Source organism: Colius striatus, chromosome 1, assembly GCF_028858725.1.
Source record: "Colius striatus isolate bColStr4 chromosome 1, bColStr4.1.hap1, whole genome shotgun sequence".
NCBI lineage: Eukaryota > Metazoa > Chordata > Aves > Coliiformes > Coliidae > Colius > Colius striatus.
The window spans coordinates 73,078,303-73,103,007 of record NC_084759.1 but is presented as its reverse complement, the minus strand read 5'-3'; the positions used below and the strand labels follow the sequence as shown (position 1 = coordinate 73,103,007).

At 34.1% G+C, this 24,705-nt stretch overlaps 1 protein-coding gene across 1 annotated transcript in view; it reads right to left on the bottom strand.

The window, feature by feature from the left end:
• Positions 1-24,705, bottom strand: part of STS (steroid sulfatase) — a 94,140-nt gene that overhangs the window by 60,600 nt on the left and 8,835 nt on the right. The window contains exons 5-7 of the mRNA XM_061999480.1: positions 22,569-22,691; positions 16,409-16,832; positions 7,482-7,618 (exon numbers count right to left, since the gene is read on the bottom strand). Coding sequence (XP_061855464.1) covers positions 7,482-7,618; positions 16,409-16,832; positions 22,569-22,691 — 684 coding nt within the window. The remainder of the gene's footprint in view (positions 1-7,481; positions 7,619-16,408; positions 16,833-22,568; positions 22,692-24,705) is intronic.

Genomic DNA, 24,705 nt, shown 5'->3' with positions numbered 1-24,705 from the left:
AGACATTATTTAAACTCAACTGATTAAAAAAATGCTATAGGAATAGCTGCTTAAAATGTGCTTTGTAATCTTATAAATAATATTCTAAGAAGGAGCTTTTCTGTATACAAAGATGCAGTACAAGAAAAGGAAACTGTACTTTAGGAGGATTAGGTAGCTCAGAAGGCTTGAGGAAATGGGAGTCTTTCATCACTTAGTCACCACTTAAATTCTGTCCTGTTCGGTAGTGACTGAAAGTCATTGCTGCTTAGTGACATATGAAATGAGTTTGGGTTTTAGCCCAGATCGTAACTGGAAAGCATCCACATCATAAAAGGCAGAACCATAAATGTCTTTAATCTGCACCCTTATTGACAATTTTCCCAGATCTGACCTGAAGTGTGAATCTGCTTCATGAGCTTATCTACTGCCTTAGCTGAAGAAACAGTCTCTTAATGTTAGGGTAAGATCAGGATCGCAGAGGAGAGTGGGAAAATGATGTTCCAGTCACAGAGTACCAGTATCAGTTGAATAGTTTCTTGAGTAGAGATGCTGGGTGAACATCCTTCGTGATAACAAAAACATTTTAAAAGTAAACCTTCTGAACTGGAAATGTATACCAGTATAAATTCAGGAAAGCAAAGACAAGGAATGCACCATTAGCATCAAGCATCACTCTCCAGATTTTTAGCTCCATCTTTAAGTTTTCAGGCGCAGCTAAGTTTATGTCATATTTATAATAGCTGAATAAAACAATATAAGACTACTTATCTACCACTTACCATAGAATCATGAAATCATTTCAGTTGGAAAAGACCTTTAAGATCATAGCTAACCTAACACTGCCAAGCCCATCACTAAACTGTGTCCCTAAGCACCTCAACTACACAGCTTTCTGATAATCTGGTATTATTCTGCTTTGCCGATCTTTTAAATCAATTTTGCCCTGTTATAAATGACTACATAAATTAGGCTTATGTCTGCATACAAGACTTCTTTTCTCTGAAAAAAAAATCCCAAACGCAGCTCATTCACTTTTTTTTTCCCAAAGCAATAGGATTTCTTTTCTTTCATATTACTATTTTGATTTTAACCATAATTCACAGTTCTTAGGCATTTTGTGGTGCATTTTTATATTGATCCTAATAGAGTAAAATTCTAAATAGAGACTGAAAGAATTAAAATGCTGCTAAGTGAAATAAGAGATAATAATTCATAATAAAAGACAGTAAAAAAAAAAGTAAAAAAATATATCTAGATTTCAGATTAAACCAATACTATGCTGTTTCCCAGAGTATTTTGAGGTAATTTTATATTCTATTTTAATTACTTTGTATTATATGCTATTATGAAGGCATATAAAAACTGAAAAACTGGAGTACTGTAACATCCTTCAGAACCTCAAGAATTGTTTGGCTGTAACATTTGGACACTTCTTTTTGTTTTGTGAATGCTTTAAACAATGATACCTTCATCAGAGCAAGAATTTTACAAAAAGTCATGTTGGCATGTTTCAGTTTTCTGTCTCCTAAATGTGTCACAATTTTCCAAAACTAGCTTTCATTTAGTTTCTGAAAACATTCTTTCCATCTATTACTAAAGCAATGATACATTTATTACTAAAACAGAGAAAGAAGGTACAGGGGTCAATAAAAATGATTTATATTCATTTGTAATGGTTTTCACTTGGACCCTTGATTCACATCACTCTTCAGCTGAATAGAAGTTAACAGTAGAGGACGTGATCAATCCATGTACATTGTGTATTATCTTTTAAAATATGCACACATTCATCAGATAAAAGGAATATAAGCATTTAATTTTTATCGTCTCACTTTTAGGTGCTCTGAGAATTACAAGACACAGCATAACCCTGCACATATATATTTATTGATATAGTCTCCTTTACAACACTGGGAAATCTAATTATGCAATAAGCAAATTAGATGTTTCCACAAAGGTCTGGAGTTGACTTGGCAAAGCTTTTGCTCTTCCTTTCCTCTTTGAAAGTACTGTGTGAAGATATACATTTACAGATAATTCTTAATCATAACAGCTGAATTAAAGAAAAAACTGTGTGAAAAGTGGTTTGATTTTCACTTAATCCTACTGGTTGGTACCCTAGCTGGTCTTTCTCAATTAAATATTCTTCTGCCTTGCTGTATTTCATTATAGGCTACATATCGTCCCAGAGAGTTGTGTACCAGAGTATCACAAGTGTTTTGACAAATTACAAATGTTTCCTATGTAAAGTTTAATTTATTCAGACACCCAAAATTTCAGGTACACAAGTACTTTTAGTTAAAAAAAATTAGGCACCTTATTTCCTTGTAATAAAAATCTATTCAAAATATTGTTAGCATCCTCAAAATTTGTCATCACTATAGTAACATGGAACAGTAGAATGGTTTGGGTTGGAAGGGACCTTTAAATATCAATTTAGTCCAACTCCCCTGTCATAGGCAAGAATACTTTCCACCTGGCTAGGTTGTTAAAAACCCTGTCCACTCTGGTCTTGAACACTGACAGTGATGGGGCATCCATAACTTCTCTGAGAAACACGATCCCACCACCCTCAATGTAAACAATTTCTTCCTAATATCGAATCTAAACCTACATTTGTGAATGCTTTAGACTATCATAGTCTATAGATATCATCTAAAGGATGAGCTTCGGTTTTTGGGGTTTTTTTTCTGTAGTGTCTAGTGACAGAAAAAATGGTAATAGACACAGGCTGGAACACAGGAAGTTCCATTTTAACATGAGGCAAAATTTCTTTCCTGTAGGGTGAGGAAGCCCTGGCACAGGCTGCCCAGGAAGGTTGTGGAGTCTCCTTCTCTGGAAGTTTTCAAAACCTGGAAGCGTTCTTGCACAACCTGATCTAGGAGGACCTGCTTTAGCATGAGTTTGGACTAGATGATCTCTAGAACTCTCTTCCATCCTCTACCGTTCTGTGATTCTGTAAACCTACCCTCTAAGTTTAAAGCCATTGTCCCTTGTCCTGTCATTAAAGGCCCTGGTAATAAGTCCCCATCTTTTTTATAAAACCTCTTTATACATTGAAAGACCGCAATAAGTTCTCCCTATGAAGCTTTCTCTTTCTCAGATTAAACAATCCCAACTCTCTGAGACTATCTTCACAGGAGAATTTTTCGAGCCCTCCAGCAATTTTTGTGGCCCTCTCCTGGATTTACTCTAACAGGCCCATGACTTTCTTGTAGCAGAGACCCTCAAGCTGGGTGCAGTGCTCCAGGTAGGTTCTCGTGAGAAAGAATACCATGAGACTTCCTTGGTTCCTGTAGATTGACTTTTAAAGTTGATGTCTGTTTTGTTTCTATTCACTAATTGACTTTAGTGAACAGGATCACCGAATGGTTAAGGTTGGAAGAGACATCTGGAGGTCAATTTGTTTAAACCACCTGCTCAAGTGAGGCTTTGACTATTTACAGATGGCTTTTAGATATCTCCAAGAAGGGAGACCACCTCTCTGGGTTACCTGTTTCAGTGCTTGGTCACACTCAGAGTAAAAAAGCATTTCTTGTTGTTCAGAAGGAGCCTCCAGTGTTGAGTTTGTGCCCATTGCTCCTTGTCACTAGGTACTAATGAAAAGAACCTGATCCCATCTTCTTTGCACCCTTCCTTCAGGTATTTAGACACATTAATAAGATCCTTCATTAGCCTTCTCTTGTCCAGCCCAAACAGAGATCTAGTCCCAGCTCTCTCAGCCTTTCCTCATAGAGGAGATGCTCCAGTGCGTTAATCATATTTGTGATGCTTTGCTGGACTGTCTTGCTCTGGGGAGGTACAGAGCTACTATCTTCATATAGAACTCTACTCATTTTAATATATTTCAAACACAAGTTACATGTAACATGCACTGAGATTTATTTTCACTTCTTATCTTCTAATTAACTAATATCAGATGATGGTAATATTTTCCTGCCACAACTTGATCCTAAAACAGGTAAAAAAATCATGGCAGAGTGGCAGTTAAGTTCTTTTTCATCTTGCAGGGCATTCATAGAATGAAGATGTATGGACAAGGCCCCCACTCTACAGTCATCTAGCTTGTGCCAGACTACAGTTACTGAGACTTTTTTGCATTTAAGTCATTTAATTGTGACTGTTCCACAAAGGATTAAGTAGTTTTGTTACTTTTACCAGAATAATAAATAGACACTTCCAAAAGTCGTGTTGAATTAGTGTGTCTTCACATAGCTTGAATGCAAGTCTACAGGGGGCTCCAAAAGTCTTTGCAGTGATCTATTTTGAATTAAATTAGTGTAATACAATTTACATCAAAAACAATTTTTGAACACATCCATTTCTCTTCCTATACTCAATTAGGAATGAAAGAATAAAGGAAGTGAAGAAGAGAGGAAGGAAAAAAAGGATAATATTTCATTTATTCATTCATCAGTTCTTGTTCCGGTCTTAGACTGCTAGATTATTTCATTTGCTCTCATATGAATTATAATTAATAGCATTAATAAGGTGCTTAGCCTACATTGAAAGAAAATTAATGTTATTAGCCAAAGAATAACTCTCTGAGGCATGTCACATACAGTGACAGTATTACTGCGAATGCTTTAAACATTGAATTCTGTTACACATATATCAGCATGCAAAAGCAGTGGAGGTATATGGTCACAAAGCTTATCTAGAGATTTTGTATTTTTGACATGGACTGTAATCATACTCTTCAGTATTGGTTTAACAAATCACAAATGTTAAAAATTCAAAAGATTATTTTACTCGTTTTTAGAATTGTTAGAATTCTTTAGAATGGTAGGGGTTGGAAGGGACTTTTAGGGATCATTTAGTCCAACTCCCCTGCAGAAGCAGGTCCACCTAGATCAGGTCTCATAGGAATGTGTCCAGGCAGCTCTTGAAGACTTCCAAGGAAGGAGACTCCACACTTTTCCTGGGCAGCCTCTGCCAGAGTTCCCTCACCCTCACAGTAAAACAGTTTTTTCTTACATTTAAATGGAACTTTTTGTGTTTCAGCTTCGTCCCATTACCCCTTGTCCTTTTGCTAGATACAATTGAAGTAAGGGATGCTCCAATCTCCTGACATCCACCATTTAGATATTTGTAAATATTAATGAGAACCTCCCTCAGTCTTCTCTTCTCCAAACTAAACAGTCCCAGTTCCCGCAGCCTTTCCTTATAACAAAGATGTTCCAGTCCCCTGATCATCTTAGTGGCCCTGTGCTGGACTCTCTCCAGAAGTTCTCTGTCCTTCTTGAGCTGAGGAGCCCAGACTGGACACAGGACTCCAGATCAGGCCTCACCAGGGCAGAGTAGAACCTCCCTCAACCTGCTGGCTACACTCTTCTTGATGCATCCCAGGATGCCATTGGCCTTCTTGGCCATAAGGGCACATTGCTGGCTCATGTTCAGTTTATTGTCAATCAGGACTCCCAGGTCTCTCTCTGCAGAGCTGCTTTCCAGCAGGTCGATCCCCAGCCTGTACTGGTGCAATCCCCAACCTGTACTGGTGCAACTCATGTGTCATAGTTTTTTTCTCATCCTAGCACGGAGATTGCCTTATAATTGAATTAGGTAATTGATCCTCATTACATAAACCAATAAAAACAGAATTGCCTTTTTCTTTAGAATTTTCAGTCTGCGTGGATTTCTCTTGATTACTAGAAAGAGTGTTGCTTTTTGTACTGCAAACAGAAGCTAAAGTCTTCTTTCTGATTCCAGATAATCTCTCAAATCAGGGACAATATTTCATTTGCATTCCATGGTCTAGTCTTGATAAAGCTTTTTCATCAATGGTACCTGACAGTCCTAATATCTAATTCTAACTTTTGCTTTTTTTTTTTTTTTTTCTGTCCTACACAAGAGTTTCCCACATTTCCCAGTCAGCAGATAACACATTGTAAGTTTCTTTCAGAACTGAGTTAAAGTTGTTGTTTCTTTTTTTATCAGATGTCAAGCATTTCTCATGTATTGTAATGCAGTTTTCTATATACTTATTTTTTCCTGTACTTGTGTTTTCTTTAATTGGAAAGTTTTGTAGCATATTGTTATATCAGGGCTGTTTTGTTCTTATTGCTTTTACAAGTTACATTCATCTATGCATAAACAGTAATTTCTGTTTAGTGAATGATAAAATCTTCCTTTCCGGAGAGCTTATAGCTTTCAGTTTTTTCAGCTTTTGTAGACAATTCTGTTTGACTTTTTCTCTGTAACACCTTCAGAGGCATTTCAAGAAAATACTGGTTACTCAAATCAGTATAGTGAATAAATCTACTTTGACGTAGTTGATGCATTGGGACTGGAATTTTCAGTTTAAATAAGTGCTCTCTTCAATTGAAAATTTAAAAAAAACCCTACATTATTCCTTCAGAGTCCTTTGGCAATGCCAGCTTTCTTTCATCATTCTAATAATGGAGGAGAAGGTAACAGAGGAACTAAACACATTGTATACATCCTGGAGCAAATATGCTATCTGTCCATAGAGAAGTCTAATAAGACATAAGCCAAACAACATAATGAGACCCCCAAATGAAACAAAACTTGATGCTTGTACACTGGTAAATGACAGATGAGGATGTGTTTCCTGATTAAGCTAGCTCCAATGCCCCTCATGCTCCTGTAATGAACTGTAAAGGACAAAACACATGGAAACTCCTGTACTTCTTATGAGTTTGTTCAAAATTCCTGTTACCACCACTACATTTGTATCTCTGATTTAACCCAAGCTTTTTAAATAATATGCTTCTGTCCTATAGTTTCTATTGCCACATCTCCTAAAAGCCTGTGGTCATTCTGGAAGAGTACAGTGGTTTTCAAGTTATTCTTGAATACTAACCATTATTTGTTTTTACAGGTGATTATCTCTGGAATCAGAGAGTTACCGTAATACATGTAAAGATGTAATGATGAAAATGTAATGATGTAATGATGAAAGATGTAATGATGAAGTGCTCTCCAGCCTCAGAGAGAATGGATGGCTCTTAAGGGCAAATTGTTTGTTTTTGACTATTCTTCATCAACACAAGTAGACCTCACCTGAGTGATTTCACTAATTCCAAGAAGTCACTACAATAATTAGCAAATTACTCTTGCCAACAGTATATATTGTAGTCACTCTGTTTGAAACTATTTTTATATCAATATTATGCAGTCACTGGTATATTTTTTTATGAGGAAGACTTGCCAGTTGGCATCCAGAAGTTCATAAGCTGGATTTAACTACCCTACTTCAGATGTCCAGACTTATGGTATCCCACATCTCTGCAGATCACCTTCATAGACCTTCAAGAGAGCAGCCATTTGCAGGACATAGCAAATTTGTTCATAAAGTATATATAACAAGTGGTCATATTATTATGCCTTTTAGATGACTGTTTCTTTCCCCTAAGTATGAAGTGCAAGTATGTCAGACATACTATGGACGTTAAATTGCAGAAGTCTGCATTTGGCAGACATGAACAGAAGTCTTTCATTAATTCCTTCCATTGATGTTTGAAGTAAATGTTACATACCTACACTCCAGTCCATTTCCTCCACTGCATCCCCATACAAACCATGCTTGCTTTTTCCTCTGAAATTGTCTGACGCATATAGAGCAGTATGGACATGAAGATAAGACAGGACAAGAAGAAATGGAGCATCAGTGTTCCTGGAAAAACAAAATAAAACACAATCCCAATACTTAATATATTTCATAACAGCATTTCTACAAAGAAATCTTTCTGTAAGCAGATCTAAAAAAAACCCCAACTCTCCCATCAGAAAAAGAAAAAAAAAAACACCAAAGAAGGAAAAAGATCACTGATTACAGTAATCCTGGAAACACATAGGCACACAGAGCAAAAATGCCATTCTTAACTGTATACTTAATTGAAAGCAAAAAATAAACAACAAATTCATAGTAATTACTCCATGGTTGGATCTGTTTTTACACAAGTAGTATGGTCAAATCTTTCATTTTTACTGGCATACGCAGCAGGATATAAAAACAAATTTGGAAAAAATTATTCAGATTACTCACTAATTACTTTTCCTAAATATATTTCTGGCTACAATTACTGCTTTTCATTTTATAAGTACACATTGAAAAGTTCAAATACAATTGCTGTTCAAGACTATACCTTCAGAACTACATATATATGTTAAACACAATTACCTTTCTCACAAGTTCATATGGAAGCTGATCAACAAGTTTATTACGAGGACCGGGGTCAAACATACCATTATATCATTACCTACATTAAAACCTTAATCATTACCTTTTGATCATTAATCATTACCTTTTCCCCTTTTTTATCCTTCACTAAGGTATATGACCAAATCTCTTGAGCTTTAATGCTTTCTGTGTGTATGCATGTGATCAGTATGTAACACTACAAGTACATTGTATCAAAGAATAAATAATCTCAAAGTATACACAAATATTTTTTCTCTCAGTAATAAACAATCTCCATTGTCTTCCGTCTATTTCTTGAACTGATACAAAAGAAAGAGTGCAATAAACAGACTCTGTAGATTTTGCCGTTCATATGATCTGTCAACATGATATTTATGATCAGTTCCAGCAGGCTGTGAAAGCACAGCTCAAGTAAGAACTTTTCTTTATGCATTATTTATAGAACTTCACTTAAAATTGCACAATGCTAGCCAAATTTATGGCTATATGCTCCAACAGCATTTGCAGTACATTATGCATACTGTAAATATCAGTTAAATCACAAAAGCACTATGCAGAAATCTTTTCTGTATCTCACCTTAAAGTACACAGGCAATTACAGAGTATTTTTATTTTTATTCACCATATTTTCCCCTACCAATCTGTGGTGGATAATACCTGTGATTCATGTCAACATCAAAGGGAAACAATATATTTCTTTATGCAGTTGAGTCATCTGGTCTTTAAAGGAGAGGAACAATACAGACAGAAACATATTTGAAAAAAAAAAAATCTAACCTTTAGAACCTGAAAACAGTCTTTTAATAAAAGAGATTCGTCTGATGTCAATACTTTACTCATAAAGAAAAACAACTAGGTTTAATCTAGTAAATTTACGATCCATTTTTCCCCTCTCCATGGTTGGATCTGTTTTAACACAAGTAGTATGGTTAAATCTTTTGTTTTTACTGGCATGTGAAGAAGTATATAAAAACAAATTTGGAAAATTTTATTCAGATTACTCACTTGATAACTGTTTTTCTGACTGGGACTTTGTCTTCCTAAAAAGTTTCTCCTTTTTTTTTCAACACTGATAGAATAAATAGAACATTTTTCATGTTGAAAATGTTAAGACAATTATTTGAATTCCCTTCATATAGTTGTGCATGTACCCTGTACTATCACAGTATTACAAAATAGAGATTAAAAGAAGAATGAAGACAGTATTTTTCATAAAAGATACACTTTCCATGAATCTGTGTTTTGAAAATATTTCATTACTGTAGCAGCAAATAACATGAGGTTTCTGAGTCAAAAAGACTGAGAATATCAGCACTTCAAATAAAATAAGATGTACAGTTATAAGTTTAAAATTCAATATGTACATTAATGTAACACTGACCTTTCACTAAAGAACATTTCTGTAAGGCAATGGATTTTTCTTTTACAACTTGCATTTTTTAATATATGGGATTATCTTTGACTTTTTCCTTAAACACGGTTCACTGAATTGAGAGTAATATACAGATTATAGGGTAAAACATCACCAAAATGTACTTTATACCTATAATGGCATAGGTACAATCTACTTTTTCACGCAAACTTCCTTGTTCCAATGTCACAGAGATAGTGTGTGCTTCTCAACATATACCCTTATTGCTAAAAGTATCAAAAGCCTCCACTATAAACATTGTTTTCAAGAGATAATAACTCAGCTTTGTTCTGTAGGTTTTTTTAAATGGAAGTGACACAAAGATCTAACTTTCAGAAAGATTCATCAAATCAATGATTGATATGGAAGGGCACTACATCATTCTCTTCTTTGCAACTCAAATTGACAGGTTCTGATTGACAGCTCGCTGTCAGGTGGAGAAGTGTCTCACCTATTAATATCCTATAAAAGATCACAGGCAGCTATTTATCTCCTGCCAAAACTCTTTGAGGAGAATCATAACTGACTACCTTTACCGTGACCTTGAAAATGGAATGACAATATCAACTAGTAAGCAGGAGAGAAATTTGACAATAACAGCTTAACTCCTGAACCACTTCAGTAAACAGCTCCTTCAAAAATATATTGCCACTATTTTTTATACAGTTCAAACACAAGGTACTTCAGCTTCAAAAGATATTTACTTACTCAAATATAGCACATTTTTTGTATCCTAACATGGATCACAAATTCTTTTCAATTTACTCACTAGCCAGAAAAATTACACACACCTGATATAAGAAACCTAGAATGTGTATTTAACTAATCTTAAAAACATTTAAAAGTATCACGTTGCTGATGACTCCTCTGCATTTCATAGTAGTAGGTCCTTATTCTTCAGAGTGAGGAGTCTACTTTATTCAAGGATTCAGTTCAGGCTTGAGCTGTACAACACACCTTTAAAGTGGGTGAGAGAGCAAGTTGCAACTGTGCTTCATGTATGAGTCTTTTTACTGTTTTACTGCAATTTTACTCTAAATGCTTCCTGCATTGGAAGATCCTTGGGTAATTTTGTTTGCTTTCTGTGCATTGATGTTAATCTAAGACTACTTCAGCCGAGCAATAGGCTCTGAATTTCTTGCCCCGCACTTGTCAGATCAGACTGAGTTTTCCAAGTATGATTCTGAACTGGGAGCAAGATGGGCATTTGTCTTGACAGGGATCCATTTTACTTTTTCACAATAAATCATTAACTCTTAATATGATGTACAATTATGATCTTTCAGAACAACTTTTTCTTTTTTTTTATATGTGAATTTATCCTCACATTTTGTCATTAAGTACATATTTTAAACCCATTAGACCATTACACATCCTATACCAGTAAAGGTACTATGATTCACAGCAGCTGACTATAAAAGCAGACATACATGGATTTGCCTGAGCTGGGCAAATACTATGCTGTGTTAAAATTGGGTTAACAATTGTTTCTGTAATCGCCAAAGTCTTATAAATTCCAGCTAATTCACCCTAAAGACCAAAACAGTCCACAAACAACTAACTGAAATAAAGGGGTAAAATAGATTACTTCTTATAAATACCTATGACTTAGTAAGACTTATTCAATGTGTATGAACATGTTGTTTTCACAGTTACAGTACACCAGAATCACAGCTAAAATGAAAGGAAAAAAAAAAATCTACTGAATTATATAATCTGGAGTTCTATATTCAACACAAATATGTAACACTGTGTCGACACAGGAAGAGGCAAACCTAACTTGTCCTTTCCTGTAATATTCCTTTTGCTAAAAACACTATTTTTATTCAACATTCCCCCTTGCCAATAAATTCATTCAATGCCTATTCCCCATGTCCCCTCCTCTATTTCCAGATTAGATCATCATTTGGATAGTGTTCTTTGTGAGAGGACTAGCAGAATGTATTTCATTAAGCCTTCTTGTTTCCGCAGAAAGTAAAAGAAAACTTTGGCTTAGTTGTATCAAAGTAGGACCGTATCCTACAAGCTGAATTTTGTTTTGTTCTGATTGCTAACACTGCTAAAATCCTTGTTAACATGAAGGAATTCATGACTTACTCTTTTCAAAGACACATTAAAACACAGATTTTATATTTTCCAAATTTTCCAGTATCAGAAAACAGAACTCCAGACTACTTATGGAAACCAGAAAAGCTGTTGAAAATGGAATGAAAAAAAAAAACAAAGTAAAAATATGGAAAATTTGACTCTAGAAAATATTAAAAGTATGATGTTTTACTACTATATCTGCATTTGTGAAATAATTCCATGCAAATTGACAAGATATTCTTGATTCTCAAATTTCATGCCTGTTTCTGCCTCCAAATGCTTAAAGTACACAACACAACTCATATATGTTTTTATCTCACCTTCAAAAAGTGTGCTCTTGTAAGCATAAGGGAAAAACCAGAAATTTCTCATCTACTACAAATTGTACCCATTATTAAACCACTCTCACAAAACTTTGGAGCCCAGTATACAGATGTTCTGCTTTTTAGAAGTGTTTCAGTTACAATGCAGTCTGTCACTCATCGCAAAACTAGTTAGGTCCTTAATCATTCTTAAATGACTTGAATATTTCATTTTCAGATGGCCCTAAAGCACATAAACTCCCAACTTCTTCCTGATAGCTTTTTATACAAAAGAAGCAAGCATGGGTCTGAGAACAAGGGATAAAGATCCCAGAGTTGTCATAAATTACTACCCTTTTTTAATATTTGTGCACTTACACATCACTTGTAAGCAAAGTTACACAAACTCTTCTTTATAATTTTGCTGTAAAAGATTCATAAAAGCATTTGATTTCAGAACTCCAAGCCCAGTACAACATGCCAACTGCCAGATCTTAAGATCTAGTGATATACGGAAAAACTCTAAACCAAAATCTGCAAGAGTAGATATAAAAAAACTTGAATATGTGATGTAACAGTATTTAAAGCACTGAAATAGACTATTTTTTTTTTAAATTATCCATCAGTAAAAAATTTTTAATATGATGGCTATGAAATCTATGATCGGAAAAAAAAATGCATGAAAATTGTTTTATTTCATCTTCACCATAGCTTTTGATTAACAACATGTTTGTTGCTGTTTTCCAGGAGTCAGATTTCATTAGGATTTTTTTTTTCAAATGTTACTATTAGTTGTGATCAGTTATATGAATTTATCAGGGAGGTATTTTGTATCATAGAGGGGTAGTTTTTTGCTCTAAATTTCTGATACATTACAAACTGGTGTCTCGCATTTTTCAAATTTAGATTATCTGTGCAGCTGGTCATTAAAGGACATGCTGAAGATGTGAGCGATAACCACATTGAACTTAATACAAAATAATTAGCATGAAATTGACTTTCAAATATACTGTAACGTCTAGAGAGTGTTTTGATAGGTTTACAATATGTACACACATTTGCTCTTGGGAAGAATTAATTAGAATTAACATATACTGAGCTGACCCTCCCACTTACAATTAGGGTGAACAAATAAATTAGTATTTGTTTTCCCACACCGGATCTGATATTGTTAATTTTATATATTCTTATCCAATACCATTTCTGAGCATGAATCTTGCTTTCTTTCAGTCTACATAGGAAAAAATGAAAACAGTATTACAAATAAACTAGACTAAAGAAGAACAAATACAATGTCACCTCTCCAAAAAAATAGATCAAAATTCATATAACAGTACATAGCTATATGCCATGAAGAAGCTACAGGAAGACTTCATAAATATAAAATGTAATGATTATATACAGAGTAAAAGTCATAAAGATGACTAAGAAATGGTAAAAAAGAGAATGACAGGAAGTTCAATGACTGCAGCTTGACAAATTCATAAAGGTTATATAGGCATTATGTACAGTAAGCATAATTATTACTGTAATTGTTATGTAACTATATGTATTCATATACACTATAAATAAATATACCACAAAAGGGTTAAATAGGAAGTAACAGAGCTGTTGAAGATTGGAGTTTCACCATATATTTATTGTAGAGAAAATTACAGAATCACAGAATCACAGAATGGTAGGGGTTGGAAGGGACCTCTAAAGATCATCTAGTCCCTCCTCCCAGGTTCATCTTGATCAGGTCACACAGGAATGAGTCCAGGTAGGTTTTGAAAACCTCCAAGGAAGGAGACTCCACACCCTCCCTAGGCAGCCTGTGCCAGGGCTCCCTCACCCTCAACAGTAAAGAAGTTTTTCCTTGTTTTTAAGTGGAACTTTTTTGTGTTCCAGCTTTTGTCCATTACCCCTATTTCTGTCACTGGACATTAGAGAAAAAAGGGCTGTCTCCTCCCCTTGACATAAACCTTGTAAGTATTAACCAGTTAAAACATGCATGATGGGTAATTTTTAGTTTGCTGATAAAATGTATATTAAGAATCATTTAAGGCAAATGTTTCTGAAAACTTTTAACTCTGGATTGAACTCTAGTATACTTCTGCACAAAGATGAATGACGTACAGGCCTGAGCTTGCTCCTTACTGTATTATCTAAACAAAAGAAGCCTATGTGAAAAATGAAGTGTTGAGTCAAACATGTGGTTAAAGAAGAAATGAGGGAGCCTGCTTGTTAAAAGATGTGGAACAACAAAAATGTCGTGGGGCAATCATAACTTCCAAAAACCTGGTAGCCCTTCACTAATGAGTGCCAGATGTCTGACTGCTGCTGCAACCTGGTTACCTCTTGACAGCCATACCCTACCAATGGCCAAAGTCATAAAAGCAAAGATCTACTGGTGTTTGGAGTTGACAAGTGTGAACTATATAATGTCAGAAACAGTATGTCAAAGCAAATACTGATTTTGTTGTTCACACTAATACTAGGACAGATTATTCAGTTAATATTAATCTAATTACTCCTATCCTCATGTACAAGTTTTATGCTCATGTGAATTTGCATGTGAATTCAATACAGAGCACAGTGAAGATTGATCAAATGCCCAAATTGTTTTTCAGTTCCTTACTGTATTCTTTAATTTTACATTGACTCAGAATTTTGTAGGTTATAATTCTTATTATAACTGCAGCATTTCTGTAACAAAGTTTATTGCAACTTACAAATATATGCTATTAACATTGACTGCAATTTTACATCACTTTAGTCTGGAAACTACATTGAGAACGGGGGCCAAATGCCCAGCTGATGTAAAGTAACTTACCTCCAGCTAAGTCAACAAAGCTGTACTGACTTAGATGATGCATTGTTTTGCCAGTTTTAAACACTGACCAAGCTATACAATAATACTACATATTATGCATATTAATTAGTTCTCTAGCATTGATTTTCAACCTTGATCTTACCTATTTTGAGGTTATAATTTTCTTGTCATTGCACTGAAAACAACGAAAGATTCAGAGACATACAAAACGTTAGGAATTATTACAGGCATGTTACATACTTGTAAAATCACATAAGAATCTGCCAACATAGAGTTAATGTACTTAAGAGTTAATATATTCAATGACCAAATTCTTGGTCACTAAGCAAATAACCTCTCAATAATTTTTGAAGGGGTGTATTTGTCTCTGTGTTTGTAGTAAACAAAGTACTTAACCGCTAAATTAGTTAGAATGTAGATGAGAAGTCATCTTTAAATCTATCACTATTGCCTAGAGGAAATAAAGTTGCTCTATTTTATTTATAAACTCTCATGAGAATGTTGACATCTGTGAAGAATTAGTCTCTTCAAAAAACTGATATGAAAAACATTTGAATTTGGTATCATCAGTAGAGATGGACACATCAAACATTTATGATAGAAATAACAGAAATATTGCAGTTTAGGATCAGGACTTTAGATAAGTATTTTTTCTTGATAACAGTCTTCATGAGTACTGCATATAGTCATTAAATCTAGAAAATTCAGCCTCTGTTTTTCTGGCATAAGTTTGCATTCATCATGCAAATGTAACTAGTTGGTACACACTTTTCACAATAGTAATTAAAGGACTTCTTATATCTTACAACATGTTTTTATTTTTTATTAACTAATTTTAGAAACAGTACCAAGAAAAATACTTTGGCGTAATTTTCAAAAAGTTAAATGGATTAAATATTTTTGCTCCAAATACATTGATTTTTATTTTAGAATGTAAAATGTAGAAATTTTTTATTTGATCATATTAAAAGCTCGGTGGTAAATATTACATCAAAGCAACTAACTTTGCAAAAATGAAGACTGACTTAGGATAATTTTGTATATCCAATATTTAGGATGACTTTGTACATACAATGTTTAGGTGATACAACGTGATGGCTATTAGTAATTCCTTGCTTTTGAAAAACCACTTATTTCCTAAGTTATGGAAAACAAATATTTTCAAAATGAACCTGGCATAAAAGTGAAAGCATCTCAAATGACAGTATCTTGAAAAATTTGCCTTATGAATGCCATTTATTGGATGCATCAAATCAATGATTTAACAGCAGTTTCCCATTCCAGAAACATTATGGATTATGACTCTGCATTGTGGTTTTACATGAAGTCACATCACAAATGATTTTTTTATATTTCTAGTTACATGAAATTTTCAAGAATTAAAGTCTTAAAAACAGTTAGATGATGCTATTTGAAAAATATTTCTGAAGGACGTAAACATAAATAGGTTTTAATTTTTATAGAGAAAATAATGACATACCCAATAGAGGAAAAACTAATTTTCACTAAAAATATGAACTCCAGTCGTCTTTTAAATGAAATAAATTACAATATGTAATGACATGTTCACTTTTTTTTTCTCCTTTTTCAGAAGCACCATCATTGTGAAAAGCCATCATTAACTTTTTACACAGTTAGAAACCTACCTTTCTATAAACTGCATGGCTTCCTTTGTCAGTCTCTGAGTAAGGTTCTCATAGGATAGCGGTTGCTGGATAATTTGATGATTCCTCATTAAGAAGCAGTTCAAGTGTCGGAAATGATGAAAGAAAAAAATCAAAACTCCAAGTGAAATAACAGTTATTAACAAGGAGTAGCCCAATGCATGGAAAGGTACTTTGAGAAAGCCAATGTACTGCACTATTGCCAAAGAGACGAGGGTGATTCCAACAATTTGGATTGGGATGACAAGGGATTTCTGAACCCCTTTTAAAAACACGCTGCCTTGGCCAGGTTTGCAGTCTCTAAAATTGGTCACGGTAAGCCCATAAAAGTAATCAAATCCATGACTGAGGGGGTGGTGACAGAAGTCATTACTGCTTTCACAGTTCATTCCAAGATGCCACTTTCCTACAAAGATAGAAGGACAGAAAGTATTTTTGTAGTTAAATCATCAAACTAACAATGTGTGCTACTCCAAACATGAAACTGTCACTATCCAAATGATATCTTCTTCCTCCAGTATTTATTGTGTGGATCCTTTATTTTCTATCTGACCTATCCTTTTGCCTTCATCAAAGACTTTGTTTCATGTCTGTCTCTTTGTTTTACTTCTACATAGTTTGTCATGGCTCCTTACAGAGATCATTAAATTCTGAGTGGGCTAACAGGTTACTGAAGAGCAATAGAGCCCTAACAGACAATTAACTTTTAAAATTAAGCCTTTGTGCACATGTATTTAAGTAGTCATAAGAAAACACCATTTTGTATAGCCTATTGCTTCCTTAGGAAGAGTCAATATGGAGTTAAGAAACATATTTTCTGAATTTTTTATGGCAAATCATTCACATTTGACTAGTTAAAAAAAATCCAACAAATAATCAAAAATATTAACAAATCAATTCAAGAATAGTGAAATTATCAAGGTGTTCATTATTTACATGATTGAAAAATTTATGACATTGCCAATCTACCTCACTATATACTTCATATATACACCAAGGGAGGAATTTTTTAAAATCTATACATATATATATATGTATTAAAAAAATCCCAACAGTAACAAGTAAATAACCATGAAAAACTATCTCTCACAGCATTTTGTCTCAGTAGGAAATCATCCTAATTCTGCAATAAAGTCAGAAACTGACTAAAAGAAGAAAACAGTGAGTCTGATTTGCATAATAGTAGCATATGATGACTACAGTAAATACCTGGATAATTCATACTATCGTTTAGGTACAATCCCTTACAAAATGCTTATGCATTGCTTACTGCAACAGACCTAAGTAGTAGTTGTTATTTAAATTGAAATAAATAATTATAAAAAAAAATCAGTTAAGCTTATTGACATAAATTATTATTAAAGCTATGCTCTTTGCTCTCAGCAAGGAAATATGTTGAATATTTGACAAAACATGTCACCTTTGACAAAACGTATGACAATACACATTGCTGGGCCAAATTCCATTTATTTATTCTGAATCAAATACTTAAGCACAACTAGCACAATTCAGAGGTTGTGGTCTTAAAAGAAATAAACAAAAAAACCCACAAATGTCTAAACCACATAACCCAAAGAAATTTGAAATATTTTTTCTTCGGGATACACATGGTAGAAAGTATATGAAGAGGAAAAAAAAGCATTACAGAATTTTTTCCTCTCCCAAATCATTCCAGCTTTTATACATCTGTAAGAAAGAGTCCTGATGCAGCCAGTCCTGAGCATCCCCTGGGTCTGGAGTGCAGCATATTCATTCTGCACTTTTGCCTTTGGCAATGACAAACCCAGGTACTGCAGCACCAAGGAGAGTGAAGACAGGGGTCAGTTCTAATTTTTTTTAAATAGTACCTAGCAAAAGGGCTCTATGTTACTATTTCTCTTTTACAAACAACAGAACTAGGGTATGGGACAGGAACATCATGTGTCTCAGTTCAGCCATCATCAAAGGTGGAGAAAAATACCACAAAAATCTCGAGCCTAACTGAATGCTTAATTGTGTGCAGTTCTCCTTATACACCTCTTGATGGTTTTAAGTTATAAATACTTTTTGTATACCACAGAAACATGTATAAAAGTATTTTAGGTCTGCTTACATGCCAGTGAAATGGAAACCTCTAAATCCTGATCATCCCATTAGAAATTTTTCCACTTACTGTCATATGGCCCCTGACCTGAGGTGGTATGCTGCCTTCTCCAGGCAAAATGACTCTCACCACTGTTTTCAATGTGATCCACTGACACTATTGTGACCGATTTCAAAAGCAGTAAAGCAGACCACTATACTGAATTTTTGGACATTATAATGGTGCCATAAAGGGCTAGCTAAGACTTTAACTCTGAATTTAATTCCCAGTAAACAAGGACACAGATTTGGGGAAAAAAAAAAAAAAACATGCTTTAATGTTTTCTCTTAGGTTTACATGATTGTCTTTATCGAATAATCATAATGTCAGCTATATAGTAAGATGGGTATGAAAACGCTGTCTGAAAAGGTACTTGACATAAATGTAGAGGCTTATCACTAGAAATATAAATGATCTTAAAGCTTTCTTAATTTTCTTTTGCTGTTATTTGTCAATCTCAAAGTACTTACAATTAAAATGTGACTTACTTAAAAAATGTGAAAAAGAAACCCGAACAAATAAAATACACTTTCAAGGTCATCTATTAAGATAAATTTGTTTAAACTGGATCTCAATAAAACTAGACATTGCACGCCAGGATAGAAGACTCTTGCAACAACAAATTAGGACAGGGGAAAATATAGAACCTATTTTTATCGAAAGGGTTTTAGCAAGCACAACAAATTGTTCAATGTCAAGATGAACTTGAGACTCAAAAAAAAGATTTGTTCAGAAGCAACTTAAGTCAAACAAAGCAGACAGCAGGTTAGCTAGGAAAAGCTATAGAAGCACTGTCTCAAATTGTATCAGCAGTTGTGACGGAAAGACACAATTACTATTCTCAGAGGAGTAAAGAGGTAGAGTGTTTTGATAAATTCTGCACTCCTCTGAAAAAGCAAGTGATGACTAGGTTTACAACACATTTTGTTTCATTCCTTGTGACAACAACCCCTGCCTTGAAGTAGTTTTTCAATAGATTATTGTAATGTGCTTTACACTTTGGGGCTCTTCTGAATCTGAGAGCAGTGCAAAATGCTCTCACCTCTTTGCCAAGTAAAGCTTGAATACTTCACAGTATGGACACTTCACACAAGCATCATACACATTTCAGCATTTTCCACCAAGCTTTTGAGTGAAATTTTTGCTGTTACTTGTAAATTATTAGTATCTTAATAGTTTGAGACTTAGGCCTTCTTACCTCTCCTTCAGCCACAATTTAGATTTCTGCACAACAAAAAAAAAAATGCAATAAAAGGTAAGTGGAATTGAGAGACAAGCCCTATTAAGCCAAGAAACTTCCTCTGGAACTCAATTTTTCAGAACACAGAATGCTGGAAATGCTGCGGAAGTCCATGTTTCCCTCTATTTTTTCCCTCAGACTATTGAAAAGGAAGAAAACAATTTGAAGGCTGAGTGTAAATAATGATGTATTTCTTTTCATATGATTTTGTGCTCTTCAAATGAATGGTAAGATACAGGATGCAAAGCAAAATGCAAATAGAAATATTTTATGTGCTCAAAGACATATATGAAATACTATAATAATACTATATGACATATCATTACATATAATTACATATTAATAATAATAATATTACATATTATTAATTTGGTCAGATTTTAAGCTGTTCTATTAATCCTACTTCATAGACTTGGCCAGCTTTCTATTGGACGTATTCATACTGTGACACATCCAAATATTACAACAATTCGTTCCAGAGGAAAGATATCCTAGTTTATCCTCTGGTATTTTAAACTTTGCAGATAAGCTACATAGGTGGATTTTAAACCTCTCTGAATGCTTGACAACACATTGGATAACGGTAGTGAGGAAAATTTGACAATTACTCAACTGTAATTGAGTACAGCAGTAGTTAAAATAATATCCATCTACTTTCAGTGGAATTTTTGCATTATGACTAGGTACTTCCTACAAAAAATGAGTGTTTCTTGCTAGTCTCCAGGATCCTTAACTGGTGAAGTATCACATATTCAATGCATCTGCCTTTTTTTGAGAAAATATAGTTTTGTTGCAGATCTTCTGACTCTGTCTCTTCCTGACAGATCTATCAGATGTCATCTTTGTGTCACAAGATGGAGTACAGTGAGGTAAAAAAGCGTACCATAAAATAGATTTACAGCTACAATATGTTTAGGAACATATCAAGCAAGAGGAAGAATATATTTTGAGGACGAAAAAAAATTAAAACAGAAAGGAAAATGCATTTAGGGAAGAAACAAACACCCTTAGATAACAAAGAGGAGAGAAACTTGGTAAAAAAGCCCTCATAACAAAAAAAAAAAAAAACAAAAACAAACACAACCAAACAACATTCCCCGAAAAGCACAGTTCTGAGGAACTGAAAGGCTTCAAATTACCCTTATGCCAATCCATCACTGGTGCAGGATTTGGCAATGAAGTGTTTGAGAACTGTTGATTTAGACTGAATCAAGTAAAGACTCCCTAACCTAGACCAATATGATGTGATAAGAATACCAGTAGAGGCAGAAAATGGTAAGGTTGTGAATCACAATCTGCCTGCCTAATCTTCAAATCTACATAATTTTTCATTTTGTCATTTAAGTATGTTTTATCCTTATTTTTAATGCACTTCTTGATTTTTGGAAGCCTTTGTTATACTCTAAGGATATAGTAATATTATTATGGTTTCATAGCTATCATTCAGGCCACTTGGAAGAATTGTTCATTAAGCATCATGAAGATAACTTCTGGAGATAAAAGTGGAATGCTTTCATGTTGCAGTGAAAGCAGTTAAAAAAAGAACATTAACTAGGTCAGTCCCAGAAAAATGTTGCATTATAGTGCTTGTTACAAACAGAAGAATGATTTTTTTTTCAGTCTTCAATTGAATATGGAATATTCTATTGGAATAATAATAAGGAATTTAATAGGAATTACCTCCAAAATGAACCTGACAAATTGTGAATGTCTTTTTTGAACTATAGTTCAAATACATCTTTACTAGATATGCTTCTAAGATTTTCTGGTTTTCTGTTTTGATTCTGTCAGGAAATCAAGGCATTTTATACTTTCTATGACTGGGGTATAGCTAAGTTGGATGTGTAGTCAGGAATATTGACACTGTCTATATACATAATACATGGGTTTTTTTAACAGTAATGTGAATACTTAGCCTTGCTAAACCACCTGTTTTTTTAAACAAAAATTAATCCCTAAATTGCAAGCTTTTGTTACATTTAAAAATCAAATTGAGTACATGTATCATCTAAATTAATATAGTGTTATTCCGGTACAATATTTTCTAAACAACTATTTCCTGGCAATTTCAGTACAGAAATACATTATGCAATATAAGTTATATTTAAAAAACAAATATTCTTAAGCAGCATGGAACAAGTCAGTGGCCAAATTAGAGGGAAAAAAATCACATTACTTGAATGTTATACCTTTATGATACTTCTGTTTAATATTCATCTATTGGGATTCATTTAACCCATCATTGGATATTAATGCTGTAGTTAGTTGTCTGAATTATCTTTATAATGAGAGACATATTATAGGATGAGACAGGATTCCTAAAAATGCCCATTTCTATCTAATGACTAAGAAGAGAATGCAGAGGGTTAGCCCAGATACTACATTATCAACTTTATGGATATTTGAAAACTGGTGAAATAAATCCCCCCACTGTATTGACTTGTGCCCTGAGATCAACCCCTCACTGTTTCTCTGCTGTAATCAAACACCTATTTATACTGAAAACTTTTGAAGAGCTTGACTAATTTTCAATTTGTTCATCATGTTTCTTCAGTACCTTGCACAATGAGACTATAACCACAGAAGTGAATTAGATATACCTACCTGATTAGTGTTTCACATATGCACGGGAATGTGTTCAGCTTTGTGCCAGAAAAATAAACTCATTATGCTGTGGGGGAAAAAAGCTTAATACAGACCTTTAATAGCCTATATGGAAAGCTAATGTTCTTTTGATTGAAGTGAATGAAAAATAATGCTATATATGTATGCAATTTTACCTATTAGAGCTGTTGCATAACCACTTTGTTTCAGGAGTTTGGAAAAAGTTATTTCTTCAGAAGGAAGTCCTCCAGAAGAGGCAGAAAATAAGAAGACACCAACTCGTGAGAAGGAAGCCATTCCTAAATACAATGAAAATGAATGAAACTTAGATGATACAGTAAAATAATTTCCATTCATTCTTTCTGTGTGTGCTTTTTTGCTTTAGGTGGTATTTCTTAAAGGACATATCACTATCAGACATATGTTGCAAGTGGCAAACACAATCATCCATTTAGCTGAGTGAGGTCTTTTTTTTATTGATCCCAGAAATTGAGAAGTGGAGAAAAAAATTCCCTGCTTATAATTGTGGTAACCGCCATCACATAAACACCTGTAGCTCCTTCTGTAGATAATCTAAGGCACAACATATCTGTACAAAGTTTAGCTTGCATAATTTATTATTCTTGTACGCAGGGAAGGAATGGAGATGAGGATCTAAGCAAGATCACTCCCAAGTTCTACTCTCAGAATGTCCACTTTCCTCATACGTGGTTTTCTACAAGCCTTTATTTAAGAGAAGGCAGCTAGAACAAGGCAGTCTTACAGCTGAACACATAAATATCGTGTGGTTAAAAAAAAAAAAGCAAGAGAAAATTTGATTCTGGAAAAAGTGACTAGCACTCTCAGCTTAGATGGTTGAGCACCAGTGCTCCAATGGCATGAAGGCACATGGTTCAATACACATAGAGTGCATTAAAGCAGCATCAGGTATCAACTAACAAGACAACATCTAAATAAGGGACAGTTATCACTATATACTGAGAGTCTGAGGAATACAAACGAGCTTATAAACTACTCTCAGGATGAGGAACTTGAGAGCTCAGGTTCATGAAAATTAGATTACTAGGATTTCAGACGAGAGCTGGCTCTGAGTACAGACAGATAGAACATAGAATATCTATGCAAATCTGTGCAGATATATCTCCAGGAAGTCTGAATTATGCAACTGGATGATTGCAGTGCCAAAGTTACATGACTGACGTAGACAACCAGAACCTTCCCTGAGGTATCCCTGGTGGTTAGATGAGAAAAAGACTTGTTAGACTGGTTTATTAAAGAGAGTTCAAATTACCCTTCAAATGTTGACTTCAGTTTTACACTCCAGATAGCTTCATTGATCAATAGTTTAGGTAGTTTTAGTCATCTATACATATCTATACTTTATTTATTACACATTTAGTTATTTATTGATTTTGTACTTCAGTCTCTTGTAACTGAAATCAGCGTAATTCCCTTAAGCTACGAGAATGAAAGATACAGAACCATGACTTTTTTTTTCTTTCTATATTACCTTCCTCTGTGTCTCATCAAATACTGCATTTTGGAATATTCTTCTTCAATTCTATCAGTAGGAGTTTTAAATTTCAATTTTTTTTTTCCACATGATGATTCTAGGATCTTCTATCATAATCCTTTACTACTTCAGTAATGTTTGGAAGTAGTCCATATTTAGCCATTTCTTCATTTAATTAAGACAAAGCTCAATTTTTGCACTTACATGGAAATGATTAGGTATGACTGAGAGCAGATCAGTTAGGAAAAAATTCAGTTCACATGCTAATTTTTCAGAAATAAGAACAAGGATCGTAATGGAAAGTGACCTGTGGCCTTGCCTACAGTAAATATTAATAGTAATATAGCTGCTGTAAAAGGTATATAAAATTTTCCTTTACAGCTGAATGTAATGGAAAATTTAGCAAGTTATATTAGCTGGCACTTTTGCAGAAGCTTGTTACTTGATTTGAATGAGCATGAACATATCAAGTAGGCTCCAGAGTCTTGCTTTGCTTTCATTCCCAGAAGCAAGGACAGGATGTTTTATCACTAATGAACAAGTGATCTGATTAATGTATAATGATCCTTGCTAAAAATGATGTTAAGGGAATGTTAAAGTTGCATGGCTAAGCACTGAGGGGCTCACTCCCAGTGCAGTAAAATAAACAGACTGGATCTTCACTGACTCAAATGGGCTCTGGATCAGGTACTTTAAAAAAAAGAGAAGTTATTAAATGCATATATTCATAAGATACTTAACACCGTGTATGGGTAGATATGGAACAAAAATACTTAGAAAGAAGGGAGATTTTTTTTGCT